Below are 27,388 nucleotides of genomic sequence, written 5' to 3' on the forward strand. Positions count from 1 at the left end.
ACCCAAATGTTCTGCAGGAAGGATGTGTTCATCCACTCTTTGGAAGTATAATGGTTACAACTCAACAAAGAAAACACTGAACAATTTACTAAGTAAGTAACTCCTTGGAGCTCTCAGTTTGTATTTGGTGTATCTGATAAAAACTGGAAAATCGGTATTATCTTCAGGGAAATTTTTCCTCTAATAATAATGCCCTTAATATGTGTCTCGTACTTAACATTAAAGAACATTAAAGAACGGGTAACTCTTGGGACACATATTTTATTTGTATTTATACATTTACAAATGACCTTTGGCAGCTAACTGGATGATGATGGTAACACCTTTTTGGACTCAAAGAGCTTTGAAAAGAACTTTTTGATTTCTGCAGACTGCATGCCGTAGATGATGGGGTTCAGGCTGCCAGGAAGGATGTGGAACAGAACGGTGCAGAGTTTCCTGTGATCTGAGTACTGAAGGAAGCGGTGCAGGGTGATGATGGACATCCCATTGAACACCATGATCAGATACACCACCAGGTGAGTGCTGCAGGTCTTCAGGGCTTTGCTGTTCAAAGACTTGTTCCTGCTGGTCAGACAGACCACGGTGATCCTGGTGTAGGTCAGAACCATGGTGCCGATGGAGGCGCTGAACAGAACCCTGGTGAACGTCAGCCCGTACACGTTGTTGATGAACACACTCTCACAGGACAGTTTGAACAGCGAGGCGTTGTCGCAGTACGGGTTGGTGATCAGAGACCAGCAGCGGTTCAGCTGGACGGTCAGACCGAGCAGAACCCCTACCAGTACAAACGCAACCCCCCAGGCCGACGCCGTCAGCTTCAGCACCATCCTGTTGGTCACGACGGCGGCGTAGCGCAGCGGGTTGCAGATGGCCACGTACCTGTCGAACGCCATGATCATGAGCACGGTGTGGGAGGTGGTGCCGAACATGTGGGTGGTGAACGCCTGGAACACACACTCATAGTAGCTGATGAGGCGTTTGGACGGAGGCAGCAGGATGTCAACCATCAGCCAAGGAACCATGATGGAGTTACCGAGGATGTCGCTGAGAGTCAGGTTGCAGAACAGCAGGTACATCGGCTGGTGGAGGTTTTTCTCCAGGAAGACCAGAACCACGATGCCGACGTTGACGACCATGATGAACAGGTAGGAGAAGAAGAAGAGGAAGAAGACGGGGTAGGTGGAATCCTCAGGGACGTTTAGTCCTTCCAGCTGCAACATGAAGCTGTTGTAACTGTAGTTTTCCATCAGCCTGAAACAAAACATCATACAAAGGTCACAGGCCTGCAAATGACAGATTTACACCATTAAACAGTTTGTCTAGTTATGTCGGCAGTAATATGGAGGTCGATTCCATCATAAAAACATCAACTAAAACAGCTCTTAAGAAAAAAAAAACAGCTCTTAAGGCAAACCATTGTGTGTGATTTAAAAAAAGAACAGCATTAACAGATGAGCAGAACTTCGAGCTTCATGAGGTCTACGATGCTCTGATGTGTTTGCATTAAGACCACTGACTTTCTGCTCAACTGAAAAAGGAAAAATCTCAGATTATCGATTCATAATTCATTTTTCTGTAGGTTGTGGTTAATTTCCTTCCTTGGCTGTAAAAACTTTGTGTTACTTACAATTAATACAAACAGTTCCAGGTTGTCTTCAGTTCTAATCCTCCTTTTTACACTGTTGAAGGAAGATTTATACTGAAGATTTCTACTGTAAGCCACAACAAGAGCAGGTTAGGAAACAAACATGTAGTCGCTGTCCTGTAGTCTTACAGTAATTATGCTCATAGAGTCCAGTTTCAGCCATAAACTTTTGTCAGATTTTGCAGACAAAACAAAGCAAAATTGTCAGTATTCCTCCAAAACCTCTTCAAAACATAGGAAAAGAAGATGTTTTTCAGCCTGGTTGAAGTCAGGAACAGTCTGAACGTTCATTTGGAAAAAATCTGTGCTTTCAGGATTCGGCTCAAGTCCTTGAAATGAAGCTGGATCTTCAGTTTCATGTCACAGAAAAGTTTGTTCTGTTAGTTACAGTCAAGTCAGTTGTGAGTTGTTTCCCATAAAAAAGGTATCAAACTTCACTGTAAATGACTGTTTAGACAAACATTTATCAAAGCGACCATACCTCTGGTGATAAATACTCTAATAAATAAAGCAAAAAGCTTTGGTCTGTTGTTCGAGCTGCAGTCAGGAGTTTTCAGAGCAGGTTTAATAATGTTAGTATCAGAGGCATCTACTCTGTAATTCACTGTTTATGTTCACTGGTAGTTCAACGTCCATGTGGCATCATTCCATAATCTGCTGTCCTTAGCTTATGATGTTTCCCCTATTACCCTGAGGTTTTTCTGTCTGAATGAACCTTTCCAGTAGCCTAGCCACGCTAGACAACCCACGGCAATGAATTTAATTCTCTGCCAGGGTGGGTCGAGTTACCCTCCATAAGGCTCGAGGCTGGATTCTCCTAAAACTGGCCGGACCAATCACCATGAAGTGTAGAGTCAGAAGGCGGGCATAACTCAGTGACGACAGAGGCGCGACGATTCTGACAGAAACAACCGGCGCACAATAAACAGTTATTTTTCGACTCGGCTTTGGCCACAGCCCTTAAAGATTTGAAGCTAAAATTCAACTTGAAAGATAAACACAGGACGGCACTGAAGTGTTTCATTGAGAAGAAAGACGTATTTGGACTTATGCCGACGGGATATGGCAAATCCTTAATATACCAGTTGGCTCCGCTGGTTGGGAAGCTAATGGGACTTAGCCACAATCCGCCGGCGCTCTAGGAACTCCGTCAGCCTATTCGTTGCGCTGATTGGTTGTATACCTACCCAATTGCTGCAGAGTGATTTGAAAGACAACCTTTTAGCCCGCCTCCCTCCCTGTCAAGCGACCCTAGACCCTTGTGCCTTCAGAATTCAGAACATGGGTCTAGCGCGGCTAGGCTACCTTTCCATAGGAGTTTATAGGAGTGCATGTACAGTATGGTTTTATCTTGTTTGACATACAATAAAATAAGTCTTTATGAATTCCACATTGGGGAAATTTGCAGCCCTAACCCTACAAACATTTAAGGAATTTAGTACAAAGATAAAACAAATTAACCAAAATAATCAGTACATCGATAGTAGTTCTAGAAATAACATATCAGTGGTACTGCACAGATTCTTTCACGAACAGAAGTCCTGAGAGAAGTATTGATATTGCACAGAATTGTACATAAGTAAGAAAATCTGCATTTTCCTGTTATTTCTGCCCATTAAATAAGCAGAAACGTCCTACATTTGAGTAAATGAAAGCTCAGTCAACTAAACTGGGTGAAAATGTGAATTGCCGGAGAATGGAATCTCTTCTAATTCACCATACAGGAAAAAGCATTTATAAACCACACAGTCCAGCTTCAGAAATAACCGACTTCTACCAACTAATCTGTACGATCAAGTGGAGCTGTTAAGAATTCAGCATTTTAAATGTCAGTTCCAAATTGCTTTTGAGCAGCCACCTTCACACCTTTTCTTCATTACAAAAATGCATTTCCTGGCAAACAAATAATCAACAAACTGTAAAAATATCCATCACAAATTCCCAGAGCAAAAACTAACTGCTGTATTTCAGGACAATACCCAAAGATATTCAGGTTAGTCCCACAGAAAATAAAGAAAAGGCAGCAAACCCTGAACTGTAACCATAACCTCAAACAACTACAGCTGCAGAAAAACCCTGATTTCAATAAAGATGTTGGTAAAACGGATTACGAGACCCTGAAGCACGACCCAACCAGCAGCTACAAAAAGAAGGTTGTGGATTGCCTACAGAAGCTACAGAAGGAGGAAACAATAAACCGCTTGCAATACCATCGCCTGTACCCTGGGGATGCCATTCCATGCATATATGGCCTCCCCAAAATTCATAAAGAATGAGCCCCCCTCAGACCTATAGTCAGCAGCATTAACTCTGTCACCTATAACGTCACCAAACATGTAGACACCATCTTGGCCCCGCTGGTAGGGAAGAATCCTCACCATGTACAAAACTCCATGGACTTTGTGAAAAAGGTGAGAGGACTGAGACTGGATACAGATGAGACCATGGTATCCTACGATGTCACCTCCCTATTCACATGTGTTGCCACAATGGAGGTGGTGGAAACAGTGAGGCAACAGCTTCTACAAGACAACACCCTCAGCGACAGAACAATCCTCAACCCAGACCAGATTTGCCAACTTTTGGACCTCTGCCTGAACACCACCTATTTCCAGTACAGAGGGAGTTTCTATGTATAGGCAGAAACATGGATGTGCCACGGGCTCGCCAGTGTCTCCTATTGTGGCCAATCTATACATGGAAGAAGTGGAACACAGGGCCCTGACCTCGTTCAACGGAGAAACACCGAGCCACTGGTTCCGATACGTGGCCGACACATGGGTCAAGATCAGAATTCATGAGGTGCAAACTTTCACTGAACACATCAACTCTGTGGACAGCAACATCAAGTTCACCAGAGAGGATGTACAGGACAACATTTTGCCCTTTTTGAATTGTGAGGTCCGCATAGAAGAGGACAGAAGTCTGAGTGTTGGGGTTGCTCCAGGAAACCAACACACACAGAGCAGTACCTGCTTTTTGACTCTCACCATCCACTGGAGCACATTTTCCCATTTTTAAAAGTGGGGATAAACATAAATTAAACAATTACAGACCAGTGTCACTGCTTTCTCAGTTTTCAAAAATCCTTGAGAAATGGTTCACTCAAAAACTAACATTATTTTTAGAGAAACATAAACTAATTAGTGAAAATCAATATGGCTTTAGAGCACAAAGATCCACAAGTTTAGCTCTCATTGAACTAATTGAAAATATTACGGCTGCAACTGACAGATATGAGTATACAATAGGAGTGTTTATAGACTTAGGCAAAGCATTTGATGCAATAAATCATAAATTACTTTTAACCAAACTATTCAACTATGGCATTAGAGGCATTGCATATCATTGGCTTGAGAGTTACATCACAAATCGTCAACAGTATGTACATTTTAAAGGAGAAAATTCAGTTCATAGGAAGGTATTATATGGAGTTCCACAAGGGTCGGTTCTTGGGCCTTTGCTTTTTATTTTGTATATCAATGATATTTGTGAGACCTCCAAAATGTTAAATTTTCTGTTATTTGCAGATGATACTAGTTTGTTTTGCACAGGAAATGATTTGCAGAAGTTAATAGGAAGAATAGAAAAAGAAATGTCAACAGTAAGCAAATGGCTTTATGAAAATAAGCTAGCGTTAAACTGGGACAAAACAAATTATATGATTTTTGGAAATTTATGTAAAGATGACTCTGGAAAATTATTGATGATGCTGCTGTAAAAAGAGTTAATGAAACAAAATTTTTAGGTGTTATTTTAGATGAAAAACTCAATTGGAAAGCTCACGTAGACGACATAAAAAAGAAAATTAGCCAGAGTATCGGTATTTTAAACAAAGTCAAAGACATTTTGGATTGTAACTCTCTGCAAATGCTGTACTGCTCAATGATTCTTCCATACTTCAGTTATTGTGCTGAGGTTTTTGGAAATACATGCAATGTCACTATTGAGCCCTTGGTTCGTCGGCAAAAAAGAGCAATTCGGATAATCAATAAAAAGAGCTACAGAGAGCACACTAACAATTTGTTTATTGCCTCGAGACAACTTAAATTTAAAGATTTAGTTGACCTAAAAATTTTACTTGTGATGTGGAAAGCAAAACAAAAAATGTTGCCTGCTTCCATCCAAAATTTATTTAATTTTGTTTCTCAGGATGGATATCACAGAAGAAAATACAATTTTCGGACTGCGTCTTGGAGGACAGTACAGAAAAGAATGTGTGTGTCCATTTATGGAGTTGGAGTTTGGAACTCTTTGAGAAATGAACTTAAAAGCTGTTCAAGTGTCTACAAATTCAAAAAAATGTTTAAAGATAAAATAATGTCGGAACATAAAGAAAATGATAATTTTAGAATGTGAAACTCCCAATAAGTAAGACACATAAATATATTTATTTGGTTTGTGATTATGTTTGCCTAACTTGTGTTGACCTGGTGAGGAGTGGGGTTCGAAAAGTTGCTTATTGTTATTATTGTTATTATTATTATTATTATTATTATTATTATTGTTTGTTGTTGTTATTTTATTTTATTTTTTTATGAAACACAGGGGACAGCGTTTATAAGATTTATTTTCCTGCTGTTCCTTGTTTGTGTTATTTGTATGTGTATTTTAAGAAGTTAATAATTCAATAAATTAGTTAGTTAGTTAGCAAAAGCTAGGAGTCATCAGGACCCTGCAACACAGATCTGACAAGTTACCCACAAGTACCCAAGGCCAGGAGAAATAACACAAACACCTGAAAGGGGCACTGAAAACTTGTGGATACCCTGACTGGACCTTTGTGAAGGCTCACACAAGATCCAGAAAGGAGAACAACCCAGTGAAGATGGAAGAGAAGGAGAGCAGGTGCAACAATATAAGGTCATTCCAGGTGAAATGACCAGATATTCCTTGGGGGTGTTGCTGCACCATTTTCAAATCAGTCCTAAATTTGTATGCCATTAGACAGTCACAAAAGTACTTTCTATGCAAAATTGTAGGCCTGTAGCTCAAATAGTTTCTGAGTTGTGGGGGTCTGAATTTTTCAGAATTTGGGCTATAAAATGCCTCGCCATGGTTTTTTCATCTTTAAGTGGTTATTTCTCAGCCTGTAGACATACCAGAGAGCTGTGAGTTGGTAAACAAGGCCTCTGCATGTAGCTAGTGCCCCACAAACATCCCCAGGTGTTTCCCTACACTCTGCAGGCCATGGGGGCTTGCTAAAAATGCTAAAAATTAAGAGATACCTACTCACGAGTGGGGTTTGGGACCTTAAAAGCTAGAAATACTGCACAGAAGTGTTCTAACAGCCCTGGGTTCCGTTCTACACAAACTTGTGTGATAACTTAGCAAACTGGAGCTTTCTAGGTACCTCAGTTTGGAAAATATGAGCTCCCAAAGTTGGACGAGATTTTAAATTGGCTAGTTTTGGTGGCAAAAATCTCAGTGTGGGACAGGTACCAGAGACCCCAAATTTTTCTACAAGACAGTTCTATCTGTCTTCTATCACTGTACAAAAAAAGCAGCAGGGTTATATTTGTAGTTACTGAGATATTCTTACTCAAAATGGCATGGGTGATGTCAAAATCGTTTTTTGCTTTTCAGTACTTTAAATTGGGATACAAGTATTAGTAGTCATTCCAATGGTAGTATTATGTATGTTTTGTTCTTTTTGAAATGTTAGTTGTTAAAGGTGACTACCTTCAAAAAGTGTAATGGTATAACTTAGGTATACCTAAGTTATAACTTAGGTATAGGTTCTTTTGCTTGTAACATGACATTGTACAATTAAATTTAATCTGTTTAATCCCACTGCACTGATACTGTAAAATTCAACATTATTGTTGTATTTTTAAATTAATCAACCATGAACTACTACAGAGCTCCCTGAATTCAAGTTAGTCCATGTAATTTGTATGTGTATGTTATAATTACATGGATGCATTGTAAATGGGTGTCAACATGTCATGATATCTACAGGTATGGCTCTAAACGAGACCTTGTGACACAAAGAGGGCATTACACTTGTACGACTAGCTTGTGAAATGTTTAAGGATGAGATACTCTCAGTGCCTTACATGGGAATGGCAGTGGTGGGATTCGAACCCACGCCTCCATAGAGACTGGAGCCTAAATCCAGCGCCTTCGACCACTCGGCCACACTACCTCTCCTGCAAAGAGCTGGCTTGCTTCAATTGGAGGTACCTGTGGGGGGAGAACGCAAAAAAGAAGATTGGTTAGTATCCATGGAAGGGCCAGCAAGGACCACTGATGGCATTCAGGTTTATCAAGTACCAAGGAACATCAGCACATGTTTGACAGTTTTGTCTGCTTTCCTGATCAGTATTTTTAAGAAGCACTGAGCAGTCTTAAGCCACCTTTGAGACGACATTAGCACCTACAATATTTCTCTGAAACCTAATAGAGTAAGGCTTTCAGTTTTGTCTGCCGTAGCTTAGCAGAGGATGGTTTCGATCCATCGACCTCTGGGTTATGGGCCCAGCACGCTTCCGCTGCGCCACTCTGCTCTTACAACAAGTGCATCTGAGTTTGTGTGACTGATACTATCAAAACCAATCATGGTTTCATTATGGTCAATGCAAATGCAAACTATTTTGAACACAAAACAGAAGAGCAGATTAGCTAAACAGCTGTGAAGAAGAAGAAGCAGATCTGAAAGCCTATTTTGTAAAAGAACTTTCAAACTTTACTGCTGAAGTTCCCAAAACCAGACTCAGTTGTGTCTGCTCAGTTTTAAGGACAAGATACTCTCAGTGCCTTACATGGGAATGGCAGTGATGGGATTCGAACCCACGCCTCCATAGAGACTGGAGCCTAAATCCAGCGCCTTCGACCACTCGGCCACACTACCTCTCCTGCAAAGAGCTGGCTTGCTTCAATTGGAGGTATTTGTGGGGGGAGAACGCAAAAAAGAAGATTGGTTAGTATCCATGGAAGGGCCAGCAAGGACCACTGATGGCATTCAGGTTTATCAAGTACCATCAGCACACGTTTGACAGTTTTGTCTGCTTTCCTGATCAGTATTTTTAAGAAGCATCGAGCAGTCTTACACCACTTTTAAGACGACATTAGCACCTACAATACTTCTCTGAAACCTAATAGAGTAAGACTTTCAGTTTTGTCTGCCGTAGCTTAGCAGAGGATGGTTTCGATCCATCGACCTCTGGGTTATGGGCCCAGCACGCTTCCGCTGCGCCACTCTGCTCTTACAACAAGTGCATCTGAGTTTGTGTGACTGATACTATCAAAACCAATCATGGTTTCATTATGGTCAATGCAAATTTAATCGATTTTGAACACAAAACAGAAGAGCAGATTAGCTAAACAGCTGTGAAGAAGAAGAAGCAGATCTGAAAGCCTACTTTGACAAAGAACTTTCAAACTTTACCGCTGATCTTTGGTACATCGTGAAGTTCCCAAAACCAAATTCAGTTGTGTCTGCTCAGTTGTTGTTGTTTTTTTAACAAATTTTATTGATTTTCAACATATGCATATAACATATAAACTACAATCTGCCATCATCTGAGTTACAGAAAGTGATCAAAGACAGACAGAAATAAACATGACAGAGCAGGTTATTGCCATCCATTTGACCCTAAAAGGTGAATCTTCAAGCCATCAGTCCCACATACATCCCCCACATCGTACACAGGGCCCCCACCGTATACACTGCTCCATGTACAGTATGCACACAAAATTCAATTACAGTCGCATCAGCTTTCCACACAGTGTGCAAAGATACTTCAGGCAAACAAAACAAAACAAAACAGACAGACATACAAAAAAACAACAACAACAAGGCTTTGCAGTGTGCAGGTTTCAAATTGAGGGAACTTGTGCATTTCTCTCAGGTGAATTTGACCACTGTAATGAGAACTGACCTCTCATCACTAACTGAGTCAATGCATCAGCTAGGTAGTTAAGCAGAGGAGCCCACATCTCATCAAAGGACCTTTAATTAATTCAATTCAATTCAATTTTATTTATATAGCGTCAATTACAGTCAACTCGTCTCAAGACGCTTTACAGAACCCATATGCCTGACCCCCAGAGCAAGCCCAAAGGCGACAGTGGCAGGAAAACACCCTTTTAACAGGGAAGAAACCTCGAGCAGAACCCGGCTCTATATAGGGGGGACCCATCTGCCTGCTGGCCGGGCGGGTTGAGAAGGACAGAAGAGGGCAAGGGGGAGGGATGGGAGAAGAGGGAGGGGTGGGAAAGCAAGGAAAACACAACACACATTTGGATACATGCATGACAGGATATGTGGCACAGACAAAGTATAAGCTAACATTGAAAACTGACTCATAATTTACTCTGATGATGTACGGCTCTGACATTAAACATACTCCATATATAGCTAGCAGTAAAATTCAAACAGTATGTAAGTTAGCATAACAGTATAGTGAGGGCAATGCAGAGTTGACTGGTGGAAAAAGGGAATTGGAAGCAGAGGGCTGGAGGAAGGTCAGCAGCAGCATCCCACAGTGGACATGATGGAGACTGGACCAGCTGGTGGAACATCAACCGCAGATCTGAAGCATCCAGTTCTGGGACCAGGGACACTTGGAGAAATAGCACAGGGGGAAACAGAGTGAATGTACTGCAATAACGGTATACATATTAAATGTAAAGGTAGATAGAGAAGGGCTCAGTGCGTCAAGAAAAGTCCCCCAGCAGCCTATAGGCCTATAGCAGCATGACTAGAGGCAGAACGAAGGGACGTCCAAGAGGGAGTCAGCTGTGCAAATGAAGACACAAGCCGAACCCCTGTGGGTCACCCAGTCAGCCCCAACTATAAGATTTGTCAAAAAGGAACGTTTTAAGCCTGGTCTTAAAAATAGAGAGGGTGTCTGCCTCCCGAACCCAAACTGGGAGCAGGTTCCACAGGAGAGGAGCTGATAACTGAAGGCTCTGCCTCCCATTCTACTTTTAGAAATTCTAGGAACAACAAGTAAGCCTGCAGCTTGAGAGCGAAGAGTTCTACTAGGATAATAAGGTACTAACAGATCTGTAAGATATGATGGAGATTGGTTATTAAGAGCTTTATATGTCAGAAGAAGGATTTTAAATTCTATTCTGGATTTAACAGGAAGCCAGTGAAGAGAAGCAAGTATAGGGGAAATATGATCTCTTTTGCTAACTCCTGTCAGTACTCTGGCAGCAGTGTTTTGGATCAACTGTAGATGTTTGAGAGAGCTATTTGGACAACCCGATAATAAGGAATTGCAATAGTCAAGCCTGGAAGTAACAAAAGCATGAACTAATTTTTCTGCATCACTCTGAGACAGAATGTTCCTGATTTTTACAATATTACGCAGGTGAAAAAAGGAAGTCCTACAGACTTGCTTTATGTGTGAGTTAAAGGACATGTCCTGGTCAAAAATAACTCCAAGATTCCTCACAGTAGTACTGGAGGCCAATGTGATGCCATCCAGAGTAACTATTTGCTTTGAAAGTGAGTTTCTAAGATGTTTGGGGCCAAATACAATGACTTCAGTTTTGTCTGAATTTAGCAGTAGGAAGTTAAAAGTCATCCAGGTTTTAATGTCCTTAAGACAATCTTGCAGTCTAGCTAACTGATCAGTTTCATCTGACTTCATAGATAAATACAATTGTGTGTCATCTGCATAACAATGGAAGTTAATACAATGCTTCCTGATAATATTGCCTAAAGGAAGCATGTATAATGTGAAAAGTATCGGTCCTAAGACAGAACCCTGAGGAACTCCATGATTAACTTTAGTATGCTCAGAAGAGTTATTGTTGACATGCACAAACTGGAACCTATCTGATAAGTAGGATTTAAACCAGTCCAGTGCTGTCCCTTTAATGCCAATTGAATGTTCTAGACGCTGTAATAAAATGTTGTGGTCGATTGTGTCAAACGCTGCACTAAGATCTAACAAAACAAGTATAGAGACTAGTCCATTATCTGATGCTATGAGAAGGTCATTAGTAACTTTCACCAGAGCTGTTTCTGTGCTATGATGCACTCTGAAGCCTGACTGAAACATTTCAAACAAATTATTCCTTTGTAAGTGTTCACATAATTGATTTGCAACTGTTCTTTCCAGAATTTTAGAGAGAAATGGTAGGTTGGATATCGGTCTATAGTTAGCTAACACATCTGGATCTAAAGTGGGCTTTTTAAGCAAAGGTTTGATGACAGCAACCTTAAAAGCCTGTGGTACATAGCCTGTTACTAGAGAGAGATTAATCAGATCTAACATTGAAGAATTAATTAAAGGTAAAATCTCCTTGAAGAGTCAAGTTGGGATAGGATCTAAAAGACATGTTGATGGTTTGGATGTAGAAACTGCTGAAATTAGTTCAGAGAGACATATAGGAGTGAAGAATTCTAAAGATTCATCAGGTCTAACAGCCAATTCAAAAGCATCTGTGACATTTGTAGGAAGGGCCAGATTAATTTTATCTCTAATCAGAACTATTTTATGTGTAAAGAAGCTCATGAAGTCGTTACTGGTTAAAGCTAAAGGAATACAAGGTTCAACAGAGCTCTGACTCTTTGTCAGCCTGGCTACAGTGCTAAAGAGAAACCTAGGGTTGTTCTTGTTCTCATCTATTAAAGATGAATAATAAGTTGTCCTGGCATTATGAAGAGCTTTTTTATAGATTACTAGACTATTTTTCCAAGCCACATACACTTCCTCTGAATTAGTGGAATACCACTTTCTTTCCAGCTTTCGGGATGCCTGCTTTAAAGTCCGCAGCTGGGAATTATACCAAGGAGCAAGTCTTCTCTGAGATATAACTTTCTTTTTTACAGGTGCAACACTATCAAGAGTTGTAAGCAGTGAGGCTGAAGCATTATTAACATAATAATCCACTTCTGTGGGGGTAAAATAATAATAATTGCCTTCTGATTTATCAGTAAATGTTGCTGAAGTAAACAGTGATGGTATTATTTCCTTAAATTTAGATACTGAATTGTCAGACAAACACCTACTGTAATGATATTTGTTCTCAGCTGCTAAACAATCCTTTACTTTAAATTGAAACGTTATCATAAAATGGTCAGAAAGAAGAGGGTTCTGGGGAAATACTGTTAACTCTTCAATTTCTAAGCCATAAGTCAGGACAAGGTCAAGAGTGTGATTAAAACTATGAGTTGGTTTATTTACATGTTGAGAAAACCCAATTGAGTCTAATAATGAATTAAAAGCTGTTGTAAGGCTGTCGCTGTCTATGTCAACATGAATGTTAAAGTCACCCACAATAATAACTTTGTCTGAACTGAGCACTAATTCAGATAAAAAGTCTGAGAATTGAGATAAAAACTCAGAATAAGGAGCAGGAGGACGATATATAACAACAAATAAAACTGGTTTCTGAGCTTTCAAATTTGGATGAGAGAGACTAAGAGTGAGATTTTCCAATGAGCTGTAATCAGGTTTAGGCCTCTGGTTCAGTTTTAAACTAGAATGGTAGATTGCTGCTACTCCTCCTCCTCGGCCTGTGATTCCAGGAATATGACAGTTAATATGACTAGGGGGAGTTGATTCGTTTAGGCTAACAAATTCTTCCTGCTGCAACCAGGTTTCAGTCAAACAGAACAAATCAATCTGGTGATCAGTTATCAACTCATTTACTAGCAGAGATTTAGACCAGAGAGATCTAATATTTAACAGACCACATTTAATTTTCCTGTCTCTGTGCTCTGTTGAAATAGTGGTATTAATTTTTATTAAATTTTTGTGGTTACTATTTCTTTTGTATATTTTTGATTTGTGTAATTTATTGAATTTTGGTGGTCGGGGGACAGACACAGTCTCAATAAAGTTAACTGAATTACTGGAGGGTGACAGCTGTGAGGAAACTGCAGAGAGGTGTGTAAGACTACAGCTCTGCATCCTGGTCTTAACTCTGGGTTGTCATGCTTTAGGAGTACTAATAAAATCAGCCATATTCCTAGAAATGAGAGCTGCACCAGCCAAAGTGGGATGGATGCTGTCTCTCCTAATCAGACCAGGTTTTCCCCAAAAAGAGCTCCAATTATCAATAAAGCCCACGTCGTTTGATGGACACCACATAGACAACCAGCGGCGAAACGACGACATGCGGCTAAACATGTCATCGCTGGTCAGATCAGGCAAGGGTCCAGAGAAAACTACGGAGTCCGACATGGTTTTGGCGAAAGTACACACCGATGCCACGCTAATTTTGGTGACCTCCGATTGGCGTAACCGGGTGTCGTTACCGCCGACGTGAATAACAATCTTACTATATTTACGATTATCTTTAGCCAGCAGTTTCAAATTTGCTTCTATGTCGCCCGCTCTGGCCCCTGGGAGGCATTTAACTATGGTCGCTGGTGTCGCTAGCTTCACGTTTCTGACTATGGAGCTGCCAATGATCAGAGTTGGTTTCTCAGCGGGTGTGTCGCTGAGCGGGGAAAAACGATTAGAAACATGAAGCGGTTTGTGGTGAGCCGGGACAGCAGGCTTGAGTTTAGGACTGTTTTTCCTACGAACTGTCACCCATCCACCCGGCTGTTCGGGCGCTGCTAAGGGACGGCTAACAGATGCTACACTCGCTAAGCTATTGCGGTCCACACCGGCTAAGGGGGCCTGGCTAGCTGCCAGCGGGTTATTTTCCATGGTGCGGAGCCGCGATTCCAATTCGGAGAGCCTCGCCTCCAGAACTACAAAAAGGCTGCACTTATTACACATATCGTTATCACTAAAGGAGGCAGAGGAATAACTAAACATGTGGCACACTGAGCAGGAGAGGGAGAGAGAGGGAGAGGAAGAAGCAGAAGCAGAAGCCATGCTAACAACACGACACAGTGCTGAAACAGGAAATGACGCAATACGCTCACCGTAACGTCAGACGTCAGAAGGCATCTGCGAGTCCATCTGTCAATTACCCCTCACAACTGCACTGAGTCTTTCATGGGGGAGGACCTGGATTATCTCCCTATACCACTGGGTGGCAGTCGGTGGTTTATCATTGATCCAGTTAATTAAAATGCATTTTCTGACCAGTAATAATAATTTGTTGCATAATTTAAACTTCAAGTGGGTCATGGTCAATTCCCTTGAAGGTAGGCCGAGGATGAAAAAGCCAGGGTCCTTCCCCACCTTTACTTGAAAGATGCCACTCAGTTCCTGCGAGATTGTACCCCAGAATCTTCTGATCAATTTGCATTGCCAGAAATAATGATAATACATTCCAGACTCCCTGTGACACTTAATACATAGAGGAGAAATCTGACGGTCCATCTTATTTAATCTGTATGGAGTTAGGTGTAGACGGTGCAGTATCTTGTACTGTGTTTCTCTCAATCTGTTGCATGTAAAGGTGGATTTAAAAACTTTAACGGCCTCCTGCCACTCATCCTCAATATATTCTGTGTCAAAGTCTCTCTCCCACTTCCACGCATCGCTTGTGATATTGCCTGAATTGAGAGTAAAGCAGTGCATAGAAGCAAAAAATAAAACCAGTGACTTCTTTTCGTGAAATAAGGAACCTCTCAACCTCATTGTACATGACCAGACCAGGAGGGGATAGGGTCCTAGATCCAACAAAGTGTCTGATCTGAAGAAAGCCAAAGTGATGTTCTTTAGGGATGCTGAATTTGGACTGCAGTTGTTGGAAAGTCATTAACATCAAATTGTCATATAAGTCTCCAATCACACGTGCCCCATTATCGTGCCACCTGTCAAAAATACTAATATGGAGACCCGGGGGAAAATCCTGATTTCTTGTAAGAGGGGTCAGAAATGAGGCATAACCCCCTCTGCCTAGGTGTTTACAGATCTTCTCCCACACTCTAATTGTGTTGTACACAATTGGATTACTCTTGACGTCCCAGTGTAGCTTTTTCTAATCACCCGTGACCAAGCTCCATAGCGAGGAGGGCAGAGAGGACCATGAGTCTAGACAGGGCTTGGAGTCCAGACGAGCACGCAGCCACTCCCACAAGAAGCGAGCGTGGCATACCCAGTTATAATAAGTTATGTTTGGTAGGCCAAGGTCACCTTCATCTGAGGGTAACTGTAATATTTTAATTTTCTGTCTAGGTCTTTTGCCATGCCATATGAATTCATAGAATGCCCTCTCTATATCAAAAGCAACCTTTTAGGAGATCCATAAGAGTAACATTTGTAGGGACATAATAACCTAGGCAATATATTCATTTTAATTAAACTAATGCGCCCCATAAAGGATAACGGGAGTTCATGCCATCTGTCCAAGTCCCTCTTTATTTTAGCAACTATAGGAGAGAAATTAAGCTTCCACAGCTCAGTCAGATCTGGTGAGACCTTTAGCCCAAGGTTGGTGAAGCCTGTAGGGGACAATTTAAAGGGGGAGTTGGTGAGTGAAGCCAGATCGGTTGAGCCTAATGGCATAGCCTCAGATTTTCCATAGTTAATCTTGTAGCCTGAGAATGAACTGAAGTCCTTAATAATAGAGAGAATAGCTGGTATAGATAAATCTGGTTTAGTCAAAAATAGCAGAATGTCGTCAGCATACAGGGCCATTTTCTGGGTTTTCCCTCCCATCGTCACCCCATGTACGTCCTTATGTTGTCTTATAGCCTCTGCTAGGGGTTCGACTGCTAGTGCGAAGAGTAGCGGGGACAGGGGGCAGCCCTGTCTCGTCCCTCTACGCAGTGGAAAAGGTGGTGATGGCATGCCACCAGTGACAACACAGGCCTATGGGGAGCTGTAAAGCACCTTAATCCATTTAAGAAAATCGCCCCCCAGTCCAATCCTCTCGAGAGCATCGAATAAATACTCCCATTCCACCCTATCGAACGCCTTTTCAGCGTCTAAAGATATGGCGAGTCCTCCATGGTTTGCCTTTTTTGAGTACTGTATGACATTCAACAGTCTTCACACATTTGTAACAGATAACCTGCCCTGTATGAATCCGGTTTGGTCAGTATTTATTAAAAAAGGCAGGAACTTTTCTAATCTTGATAAGGCTAATAGGCCTGAATGAGCCACAGACATCAGGTGGCTTATCTTTCTTAAAGATAAGAATGATGTTTGCTATATTAAGTGTTGGGGGGAGGCGACCTGTCTCAAAGGAGTCCAGGTACATGTCTGTAAGTGGTCTAGCGAGCAGGTGTTTCAATTTCTTATAGAACTCCGGACAGAACCCATCAGGCCCCGGTGCCTTTCCACCGCTCAGGGACGCTATAGCCGCGTGGACCTCCCTCTCAGTCACTGGTGCAGTCAGGTTTTCTCTTTGTTCTTCTGACAGGGATGGGAAGGAGACTCTATCAAGGAACTCTTTTCTCCTCCCCTCAGAGAACTCGCATTCAGATGAATAAAGCTTCTGATAAAATTGCATCATTATTTTATTGATGTCACTGGTTTTGTGGTGTCGAGTCTGTTTGTCATCCAGCAGTGAGGATATTGTGTTTGACTCTGTTCTACCTTTCGCCAACCTTGCTAAGAGGCGGCCAGGTTTGTTTCCTGATTCATAAAGCCTATGCTTTGCAAAGAAAATGGCTGACTCAGCCTTTTTAGTTAAAAGCTGATTAAGGGCTGAGCGGGCTGCCTCTAATTTCTTAGACAAAATTTTAGAGGGTGCATTTTTGAATTGTGCCTCCATCTGCTGTATTGTATTTTCCAAGCTAAGTTGTTCCTTCAAAGCAGCTTTTTTCTGAGCTGTGGTATATGATATGATACATCCCCTAAGATAGGCTTTAGCTGTTTCCCACAGGAAAGATGGGCTGACATCAGGAGTCTTATTAGCGGCAATAAAAATATTCCACTGTTCAGTAATATAGTCAATAAATGATGGACTGCTCAGTAGAGAAGGGTTCATCCTCCAGTGGCGAGAGGCTGGATCAGCGTAAGGAGGGTTTATGCTTAAATTCACATGAGAGTGGTCAGACAATGAGCATATGCCAATTGAGCACCCTTCCACCCTATCTAAGACTATCCTGGATGTCAGGAAAAATCAATTCTCGAGAACGTCTGATGGGGACTGGAGAAGAAGGTGTAATCTCTCCCCCTGGGATTGGTCACTCTCCATGTGTCATACAGCTCTAAATCATGGCAGAACTCTTTCAGTCTGAGACTCTTTCGAGGGATTGGGCCAGGTTTTGGTGGGGACTGGTTGAGGCCTGGGTCAGGGACACAGTTAAAGTCGCCCCCCAACACGACGTAAGGTGTGGATAGTGATGTGACTTCAGATTGGAGCTTAGGGAAAAAGGCGGAGACGTATGAATTTGGGCCATATATGCAACCAGTAAGGATCCATCCATCCATTCTCTCACACTCATACCTACGGGCAATTTAGAGTTATCAACAGCATATTTTTAGACTGTGGGAGGAAGCCGGAGTACCCGGAGAAAACCCATGCACGCACATGGAGAAAGATCCCAGGCCCACCCCAGGATTTGAACCAGGGATCTTCTTGCTGCAAGGCAAAATGCTAACCACTTACACCACTGTGCAGCCCCCCCAATGATGATCTGTTCCCCATAAAGATAACCTGAGATTAGGATGTAACGACCATTATTATCCTTTATAGTTTTCTCTAAAGTAAATGGGAGACAACGATGAATTAGTATAGCTACACCTCTGCTGTTTGCGTTATAGGATGAATAAAACACCTGGCCCACCCAGAATCTCCTCAGTTTGAGATGTTCCAAATCATTTAAGTGAGTCTCAGACAGTAGGGCTATTTGTGTTTTTTCCTCTTTCAGGAACGTAAGGATCTTTTGTCTTTTAACAGCGTTTTAAATCCCTTAACATTAAGGGAGACTATTTTAAGATTACTCATAGCAAAACAGACGTAGTGAATAGAATGTGTAATCAGGCAGAGGGCCCTGCAGCAGGGCAGAGGAGCTCAGCGCCCCTGCAGGTGGAGATGTGGGCAACTTCGTGGGAAATTTCCCGGATGGCATCAAATATATGTTGGCGAGAGTAAATAAAGACGGCAGAACATCATGAACAAAATATTCATTCCCAAACGATGAAACCACAGCACACACGCAACAACAAAATCCCCAGAACACCCCCATCCCCATCCCTCCCCCCACCCTCTCTCCCAAAACCACTGGATGGGGCCCACAAAGCTGAGCAAAACCATCACTGAGAGAGAGAAAAAAGAAAAACTTCTCCACTCCCCCGCTTCCCATGACCTTACAGTCATAGAACAACCATATAATATATTTCTGTTTTAGCAACCAGCTTAACACCAGCTATTCAACACCATTAGGCATAAAAACTTGTACAGTAAAGGAAAAACACCTGCAACTAATTTAACTTACTATAACAAACTTATTGAAGATACATATCTATAACTAGCAGGATACATGTATTTTTACATCACCTCCAGTTCAGCTCAGATCGTCCATGTAGGCAAGTGCGTCCTTCGGTGAGTGGAAAGAGAGATCTTTCCCTCCGTGAGTGAAGCACAGGGTAGCGGGGAAGAGCATGGAGAAACGTATGTTCATCTCAATAAGTCGCTGGCACACTCCGTTAAATGCGCGTCTCATCTCCTTAACTCCGCTGGCCAGCTCCTGCCGGATGAAGATGGTCTGTCCATCATGCGTCAGCGGTGCTTTCTCCCTCGCAGCAGCCAGGATCCTCATCTTGTCCCTCAGGTTGTGCAGCTTGATGATCACTGTGCAGGGTCGGTTGGGCTGCGACTGGCCAAGGGATCTGTGTGCACGGTCAATTTTAATGATGCCGCGCTTGGTCTCCAAGCTCAGCAGTGTAGGCAGCCACTTCTCAAAAAATGTAATCGGCTGTCGGCCCTCCGTATTTTCTTTGAGGTTGAAGATTACAATATTTTCCCGGCGACTGCGTCCCTCTATATCAAGGCTCTTCTCCGCCAGAGTGCGGACTTTAGTCTCCAGGCTCTTCAACTTGGACTCCATGGTTGCCATGTTATCTTCTCCCTCCGAAACGCGGCTCTCAGCTTCGGTGATGCGTTTAGTATTGGACTCCAAGCGTGTAGTAATATTGTCCAAAGTGGCTGAGAGATCCTCTTCTCCATCAACGCAGATATTTTCTCAGCGACCTGTTGTGAAATCTCCATAGTGAGGGCTTCGTTGTCCGCAGAACGCATAGCATCCTTACTAGATGCTGCGGTCTTCTTCGGATCCGGGTTTGCTGTGGCTTTGGAGGGTTTTGTAATTGGCATGATGTCTGAGAGCTAATATGCAAGTTTCTGTGCGGTTATTATTTTTTAAGGTAGTGTTAAAAGTCAAATATAGCTCATTAGCGGCGGGAGTCGACTGCTCAAGGTGACAGCATCACGTGACCCTCGTGTCTGCTCAGTTTTAAATAATGATTTCATTTAGGCTCAGTACATTGACGGACAAAGAAAGTACTGGAGGAAAAATAATTCTATTAGTTAAAATCCACAAAAAACGTATTGTCAGTGAACATTTTAGTGATATGTCGAGTATCAATTCAACCTTTTGCACATTTTAACAGCAAACAGTCATAAACCAAAGCCGTCATAGTTAAGTTTGCAAACAGAACACACAAAGCTGGCCTTACACGGTAAGAATGTAAAGATGACAGGAAATATCAGCAAAATAAAGATGCTTTCAGATGATTTCAACATACTAAAATAAACACAGAATTATCTACTTGTCCATATTTGTTAATTATCAAAGAACAATTTTAAGTCAAAGCCGTCAATCCTTAAAGTAGCAGGTACAACAACAAACTGTGGAAGACGATCAGTTTACCTACTTCTGGTTTCAGTTTGTCGTCTCTTTCTTACATCTCTGTGCTCGCTGCCGACGTCCAGCAGCTTTTATAGACGTCGCTTTATCTTCTGGGAAACAGCAGGGGGCGCTAACAGAGCAAATAACTCTACATGACTGAACTTTTTCTGTCCTTACAACAGATGTTATTTACTCACACTCAAAGCCAATAAAACAATCCACAATAAATCCATAAAATAAGACGTTTATTGTTTTTTATGGTAGTTATATTCCAGTAGTGTTGTAGTTGTTGTCATAACTTTGGATGATCCTTTTAATTCGTCTTAAAACATTCAGTTTTTACACTCAAACATCAGAGTCTTTAATAGCTGGACAACTGGTCTGATTGGTACATTTTCACAAGTAAACCTTTTTATTTTTGAGATGTTAAACAAGTGAAGTTTTGTTTGGTTCTGTAGTTTTTCAGGTTTATGGGTTCAAAGTTTTGTGTTTTCCAGAATGGTCTAGCATTTGAAGGGCCGTTATAATGTTACATTTGTTTAGTGAGTTACACCCCTCTGCCAATAAAATCTAGACCATAAAATATTATAGAAATTATATAAACTAAGTTTGGATATTGGTGGGTTAGACCATTCTGCTTTCAGCCTCCTTAAATGACAGAAATAGATACACTATAAAAAAATCTAATTTGTCAGCGGTTTTTAATGTGATTTTAATGAGTGACAGATTTTCCCTGTTTTGTTAAAATACAGATAAAATTGAGTAAAATCATTGAAAAAAAAACTAATTTACATGTTGACTGTAAATAACAAAAAACTCAGGCCAAACTGGAAAATGTCCCCATTAAATTAACTTAATTTTTTAATTTTAATTTATTTTTTATATTTTAATATGTTTTTATAAATGGTAGTCTGTTCATTTGCATTGTGCGAATGGTGACTTACAAACTATGTACATAAAAACATAGAATGAAAGATTTTTCGTCATTTTATTGTTTTGTTGGATTACCAGAGTAAAATCACGGAAAAAATATGGCTAGTTGTCAATTAACGTTTAACTTAGGGATTCTGGTGACTGGCCTACGGATGATAGTCGATATGTTTGAGATGCTACCTTCAGGATGACAAGTAAGGTTTATAACTAGTTTAGGAATGTTAGTAGCCTAGCCTAGAAATGCTATTGGTTAGTTCAGAGATATGAGGGAATAGCTAAGGACCGCTAGTGACTAGCTTATGGATGCTGTTCACTCACCAAGGCCCAGAGATATTAATGACTAGCCTAGCTGGGAAATATTATTGGCCAGTTTTGTCTGAGGTAGCTTCAGACTATTAGCATTATTCTTAATGTTTTGATAAGCTCATTGGTGTCACCTCCAGCTGAGAACGTCCAGCGATGTCCCTGAATGTCGGGCTCAGCTGTTGGAGGTTCTTATTAGTGAACATCTGAACAAAAACACTCACATTCATAACCACCATCACATAATGGGAAAGAAGCTACAAGAAAAAGACTGGACATGTAGATTCTTGGTGACCTTTAACTCTTTCATCTGCAGTGAGAAACAGTTGTTGGTGTAGTTTTCCATCAACAGAAAAAATACGATGATAATATAACAAAACAACGACACAAACCATCAGATAAAAATGAAGCTGCAAAGTTAAACATCTACTTGTTTTTTTGAACAATTAGAAACTATGAGAATGAATTTTTCCAAGCAGCTTTAGGTTTCAGTTTGGTCAGCACAGAAGATCTTTTTTTTAGACGTTATTTTACCATCAGGGTTATCAGCTTTACAAATTGTGCGCTGGAACATCAAGGAGTCGATCGGATGGCCTCGAAACTGTCAACAAGCAGCAATATTCAGCAACAATCCTGCTTTTACTGGTGAAAACAGCCAAACTTTCTGTGTTCTACATGCATAGAGTCATGTTAAACGTTAAAACGTCTTTTCTAGGGATATAATCATGTAAAGACGCTGCCAGCTGCTGTGACGGTTAAATGCTTAATGATGCTGCTGCGTAGCTCCTTACTGACCAATCCGTAGATGATGGGGTTGATGATCGGGGGAACGATGAAAAACATAATGCTGAAGAACTTCTTTAGGTTTGGGGAAACCGACGGGAACCTGTAGCTCAAGATTATGATCACTGAGGCGATTTCATAGAGCAGGTAGATGACGAGGTGAGACCCACACGTCTGGAAGACTTTACTGCGAACGTTGCTGTCAGTTTGGCCTTGTTTCAAAGAAGCTTGTAGGATTCTGATGTAGGAGAACGCGATGATGAGGAAGATCCCTGTGCTCACAGTCCAGGTCATGGACAGACCTATAAAACCATAAAAACACAACTATCAGTCAACGTGCTTCACCTAAAGACACCGATTATCAGAACCAGACAGTGGAAATGTCAGATTTTCAGCTTTTGTGAGGTTCTGTCAGGAAAAATGGCCAAATTTCAGGTCCAAAAAAAAAGATTTTCATCGAAATTACTGATGCAACTTGTCTTGTTCAAGAGTTTGCACCAAACAAGCAAACAGAAAAGACGACATATCCCTCATCAGCATGGCTCAGAAACAGTGAACAGAGGAGCAGGTTGTTGGAGATCCATCCATCAGGAGAAACATCTTTCTACTGATGATGAGCAGAGCAGAGAGGAAAAGTCTAGAAACATGGAGATATTCACACTGAAATGTTTGTGAAGGTTCTCAGTCGTCCAGGTCATCTTTACACATGAAGATGACCTGGACGACTGAGAACCTTCACAGACATGTTACCGTACACTTTGGGAGGAACGTCCTTCAACTGGTACGAGAGCATGAGGGAACTTCAAGGAAGCTAGAAATACCTGGGACTCTCCATACTAGTTTTTAGAACTGAAGAAGCCGCTCGGATGAGTGGCGAAACGTCTTCAAGATCACAAGAATAAGTCCAGTTGCCGAACTAAACCCTTCACCATTCACACTGAGAGTGACCAAAATATGTCCAAAATTATTTAAATTTTGTCCAAAATGACTGAAAAAAATGGCTAAAATTTCTCCAAAATATTTAACTTCTAAAGTGATGTCAACTTCTCTGAATGCCTGAAAAAAATGTCAGAAAGACTAAAACCCAAAAGGACAGTCCAAAATGATTAAAATAGTCTAAAATGGCTTCATAATTTGTCCAAAAGTGACTTAAAATTATAAAAATGAATTTTTTTTCCAAAATTTGTCAAACACGACTGAAACCTGGAAATTTGCACAAAATGTTGGAGACAGTTGGTCAAGAATGGCTCAAATTTCTCCAAAATTACTGAAGAAATGTTCAAAATGACTTAAAATTCTCTGAATGTGAGAAAAATGTACAAAATGACTAAAGTGACTTTGAAAAAGTGAATCTGTTGAAAGAATTGTCCAAACAGACTCAAAATTTGTCAGAGTGACTAAAGCCTGTCCAAAATTATTGAGAATTTTGTCTAAAATGGCTCCAATTTCTCCAAACTAAATGAAAAATTTAACAAATTGTATGATTTCCTGGAAAAAAAATCTCCAAAATCAGCTCAAAATTTGTCCAAAATGATGATGGAAGTAAAATCTCTCTGCTCGGTGCAAACGCTGCCTGCAGCTCAGCTGAATTTACCAACCGTCCTCCAGTTAAAATACAAACTGAGCAACGTTCCTTCAGTGAATGCTTCCTCACTGCAGCACATCACTGTGTGGACAGTATGTAGGGAAGTAAAAAAGTTAAATATGATTTGATGCAAACAAATGGTGAGGGAACAAAAGCACATAAATCTTCAGATCTATGCTCAGAACACAAACTCGTGGTGTTGTGAACTTCTGCAGATTTTGTCCTTCTGCTGGTGCAAAGACAAAGCAGAGTAAATGTAAAGGAAAACAAGGATTGCGGCTGAAAGAACGGCGCTCACCGTAGATGTTGCTGGCGGTGGTGGGGGTGCAGGCCAGGCTCAGGATGGAGCGGTTGCTGCAGTAGACGTGGCGGATGGTCCGGCCACACAGCGGGACGTTGACGTGGAAGGCGAAGAGCACGGCGATGAGCAGCAGTGCCACCAGCCAGGCCAGAGCGCAGCAGCAGTGCAGCCGAGCCGAGGTCATGATGGCGTGATACCTGAGCGGCTCGCACACCGCGATGTACCTGCATGACGACAAAAACCTCCGCTCAAAGATAGACTCACATCTGAGCTTCTCAAAGTGCTGCTCCGGTCGCTCACATTTAGGATTTACTCACAAAAATATAAACCCAAGTCTGAACAGTTTAACCACGGCTATTTGATCTGATAAAACGTGTTTAATTTGTGCACAAAGGTAAAGAATTCTTTACAAATAAAACCCCAAATTATAAAAAATATACAGACAAGAAACAAGAGAGAAGAACACCCAGACTGGAAATGTGGACAACATGCAGTAAAGTTCTTTCAAAGACCAATGAATAAACAGTCTGACAGTAAAACACACGACTTTAGTTCAAAATTAACCAGAATAATGCTCATTAAAACTGTTAATGCTGTTGGATCTTAGCCTTAAACTTAACATAATTATGTTAACATACCATAATTAATAACACCAAATGGTCTTAGCTACAGTAATAAATCAGTTCTTTCCATCTTCATAACAAACCAAATGTACTCATAAAGCAGATTTAAAACGACCAAAGAGCTGCACAGGCAATCAGACCGACAGCAACACAATCACATGCCAACAAAGCAGTGTAAAATACTAAAACAGGCAGAAAAAGACCTGTTTCTAAAATAAGATAAATATAAAATGCTAGATTATTAAGACAATTAAGAGCAACTAAAAACAACTGGAAGATTTTTCCTAAAAATATCAGTGGCAGCAGAACATTTGAAAGAGAAACCTTTGGATGATGAGACTATTAAGAGGCAGGTAACATTTTAGTAATCTAAAAACTGAAAGTGTCATTTTTTAAATGTTTATTGTTATTTCTGATTTTCTCTGTTATGTTAAAAAAAGCGTTAATTCAGATGTTAACTGAACAAAACATCAAAAATCTGTATCAGTAATTTGTTCTTTTACAGCATTTGACTGTAAAATTACACTTTAACTGAGCTAAACTATCATTATTGAATGCCAGAGTATGTCACATTTTCAGTTTTTCACATTAGCTGCTATATTTTAAGTTGTCAGATTAATGCGTAGTGGCAGCCACAATCTTTTCTTACTGGTGCAGCAGCTGATTTAAAAGCTCTCATTAAAATCTTTAAAACAAAAACACGACTCTCCGGATGTCACCTGTCGTAGGCCATCACGCCCAGGATCGTCTGCGCCGCGACGCCGTACGTGTGCACGGAGAACGCCTGGGCGATGGCGGGGTAGTAGGCGATCCTCTTCTGCCCCGTCAGGAAGTGCACCATGACCCGGGGCAGCACCGCCGTGGCCCCCAGCAGGTCGCACAGCACCAGGTTACACACCATCACGAACATGGGTCTGTGCAGGCTCTTGTCCAGGACGATGATGCTCACCACCAGGCCGTTGCCCAGCAGAACCGCCACGTAGCTGAGCAGCGCCAGGACGAAGAGCAGCGAGTCGTAACCCGGCGGCACGTAGAAGCCCTCCAGCTCGAACACGACGGGATGCTGGAGAGGAGCCGCCGCCGTCAGGTTCTCCATCCACAGCAGCTCTGCACAAGACAAGAACATCAAACCGTCCACAAGGCGTCAGGAACAGGGATGAGAACCCTAACCCAGAGCTCAGATCATACCTGCAGGACAAATAGTAAACAGGAGGTTCTACTGTGAGCTGCTGTTTCTCCTTCCTTCACCCCAGAGCGATGCTGCTGCTCTGACCTGTCCAAGAAAGAGTGTCGCTCTTTAAATCATTTCACTTTGTTGACTGGAAAGTCTCAGACGCCTTCATCCCTTCCCACAGTCGACTTTACCATCACAGCATGAACCCTGTGTGATGCCAGCTACACACTCACTGGGAATACGTCACACAAAACTGAATCAGGCTTCAGACACAAAGCTTTCAATCTGATTTTTAAAAGATTCTTTACTGTAATGACCTGAGTTTATTCATGTCAGCACTAGTGGAGCAACAAAAGCCTTAATTTTACACTTTTGTGGTGGTTTGTATTGTTGTGGTTGATGTGTGTCTCTTTTGTCATTTTGCATCTCTTTGTGGTTGGTTTGTGCCTCTTTGTAGCTAGAATAAGTTGAGTTTCCTCGGATGCTGGCAACAATTTTCCACCACAATCATGGTTGTTCATTGTAACAGTGAGATCCTCCACAGTAAATCCAGTGTCGTCGGTTCGTTGGTCTACGTAGGGACGTGAGTTTGACTGACGAGCTCTCATTTGTCTCCAACAACAATCTTTGTTGTCTAACAACAGTTGAAATTGGGAGAAGTTTCCCACAGAGGCATTCTGTAATAGAGTAGATTAAAAAGGAATGACTTTAGTTGTGGACTGCACAGTGAAATGGTGGTTAGCACTGTCGCCTTACAGCTAGAAGATGCTCGGTTTGTGTCCCGGTCTTCCTGGGATCTTTCTGCATGTTCTCCCTGTGCATATGTGGGTTTCTCCAGGTTCTTCAGCTTCCTCCCACAGTCCAAAAATATGCTACACAGTACTAGAGTAGAAGTTTGCCTTCGTTTACACCCCTTAAGCTGCTTTTACAGATAGAAAAGACGGAGTCTAGCTGTGGTCACCAGAGCTATTTTCCAGCTACAAATGGTAGTTTTTAAACTTTTGTGTGCTGGTTGACTGCTTGTTGATATAGATCCAATAATCAATAGTAATTGTGGGTCAGCAAGGTTGATTATCGATTCTTTCGGTGAACTCTGTGTGATGAATCGTGTAAATGTCTGTATTTCTGAACTTGTGCTGCTAGGACCTCTTATTCTTTTGGCATGTTTTCTACCCGTCTCCGTCCGCATTGTTAAACACGTTTGTAGGTGTGCGATGCAGAAACTGATAAAACAACGTGAGGGGGCGTGGCAGCTAAAATGATGTAATTTGTCTGCATGGAATAATATGGATCTAGCGGACACGTCAAGCATAAAGCAGGCTTAAGTCAGCTGGGATAGGCTCTAGACACCTACGACCCTAATGA

At 41.5% G+C, this 27,388-nt stretch overlaps 1 protein-coding gene and 4 non-coding genes across 5 annotated transcripts; all 5 read right to left on the bottom strand.

Moving 5' to 3' along the window:
• Nucleotides 1-241: 241 nt before the first annotated feature.
• LOC110946175 (uncharacterized) lies at nt 242-27,212 on the bottom strand. The gene is made up of 7 exons (XM_051938064.1): nt 27,197-27,212; nt 25,569-25,956; nt 24,224-24,450; nt 22,311-22,642; nt 21,692-21,763; nt 19,116-19,586; nt 242-1,286 (listed from the first exon to the last, which is right to left on the bottom strand). Exons 1-7 carry the CDS (start codon nt 27,210-27,212, stop codon nt 300-302), a joined length of 2,493 nt encoding a protein of 830 aa, XP_051794024.1. The 3' UTR covers nt 242-299.
• On the bottom strand, nt 7,715-7,796 carry trnal-uag (transfer RNA leucine (anticodon UAG)). The gene has a single exon. It is a non-coding gene; the product is annotated as a tRNA-Leu (tRNA).
• On the bottom strand, nt 8,086-8,157 carry trnam-cau (transfer RNA methionine (anticodon CAU)). Its single transcript has one exon. It is a non-coding gene; the product is annotated as a tRNA-Met (tRNA).
• Nucleotides 8,420-8,501, bottom strand: trnal-uag (transfer RNA leucine (anticodon UAG)). The gene has a single exon. It is a non-coding gene; the product is annotated as a tRNA-Leu (tRNA).
• trnam-cau (transfer RNA methionine (anticodon CAU)) lies at nt 8,784-8,855 on the bottom strand. Its single transcript has one exon. It is a non-coding gene; the product is annotated as a tRNA-Met (tRNA).
• Nucleotides 27,213-27,388: the final 176 nt, after the last annotated feature.

Source organism: Acanthochromis polyacanthus, chromosome 17 (genome assembly GCF_021347895.1).
Source record: "Acanthochromis polyacanthus isolate Apoly-LR-REF ecotype Palm Island chromosome 17, KAUST_Apoly_ChrSc, whole genome shotgun sequence".
In the NCBI taxonomy this organism is placed as follows: domain Eukaryota; kingdom Metazoa; phylum Chordata; class Actinopteri; family Pomacentridae; genus Acanthochromis; species Acanthochromis polyacanthus.

Excerpts from the sequence above, each read along its gene's own strand:
- LOC110946175 (XM_051938064.1), bottom strand. Across the intron at positions 22,643-24,223 it reads CACCGCCAGCAACATCTACG|GTCTGTCCATGACCTGGACT; the intron begins GTGAGCGCCGTT and ends ATGGTTTTATAG. Across the intron at positions 1,287-19,115 it reads TGAGACGCGCATTTAACGGA|GCCTGTGACCTTTGTATGAT; the intron begins GTGTGCCAGCGA and ends TGTCATTTGCAG.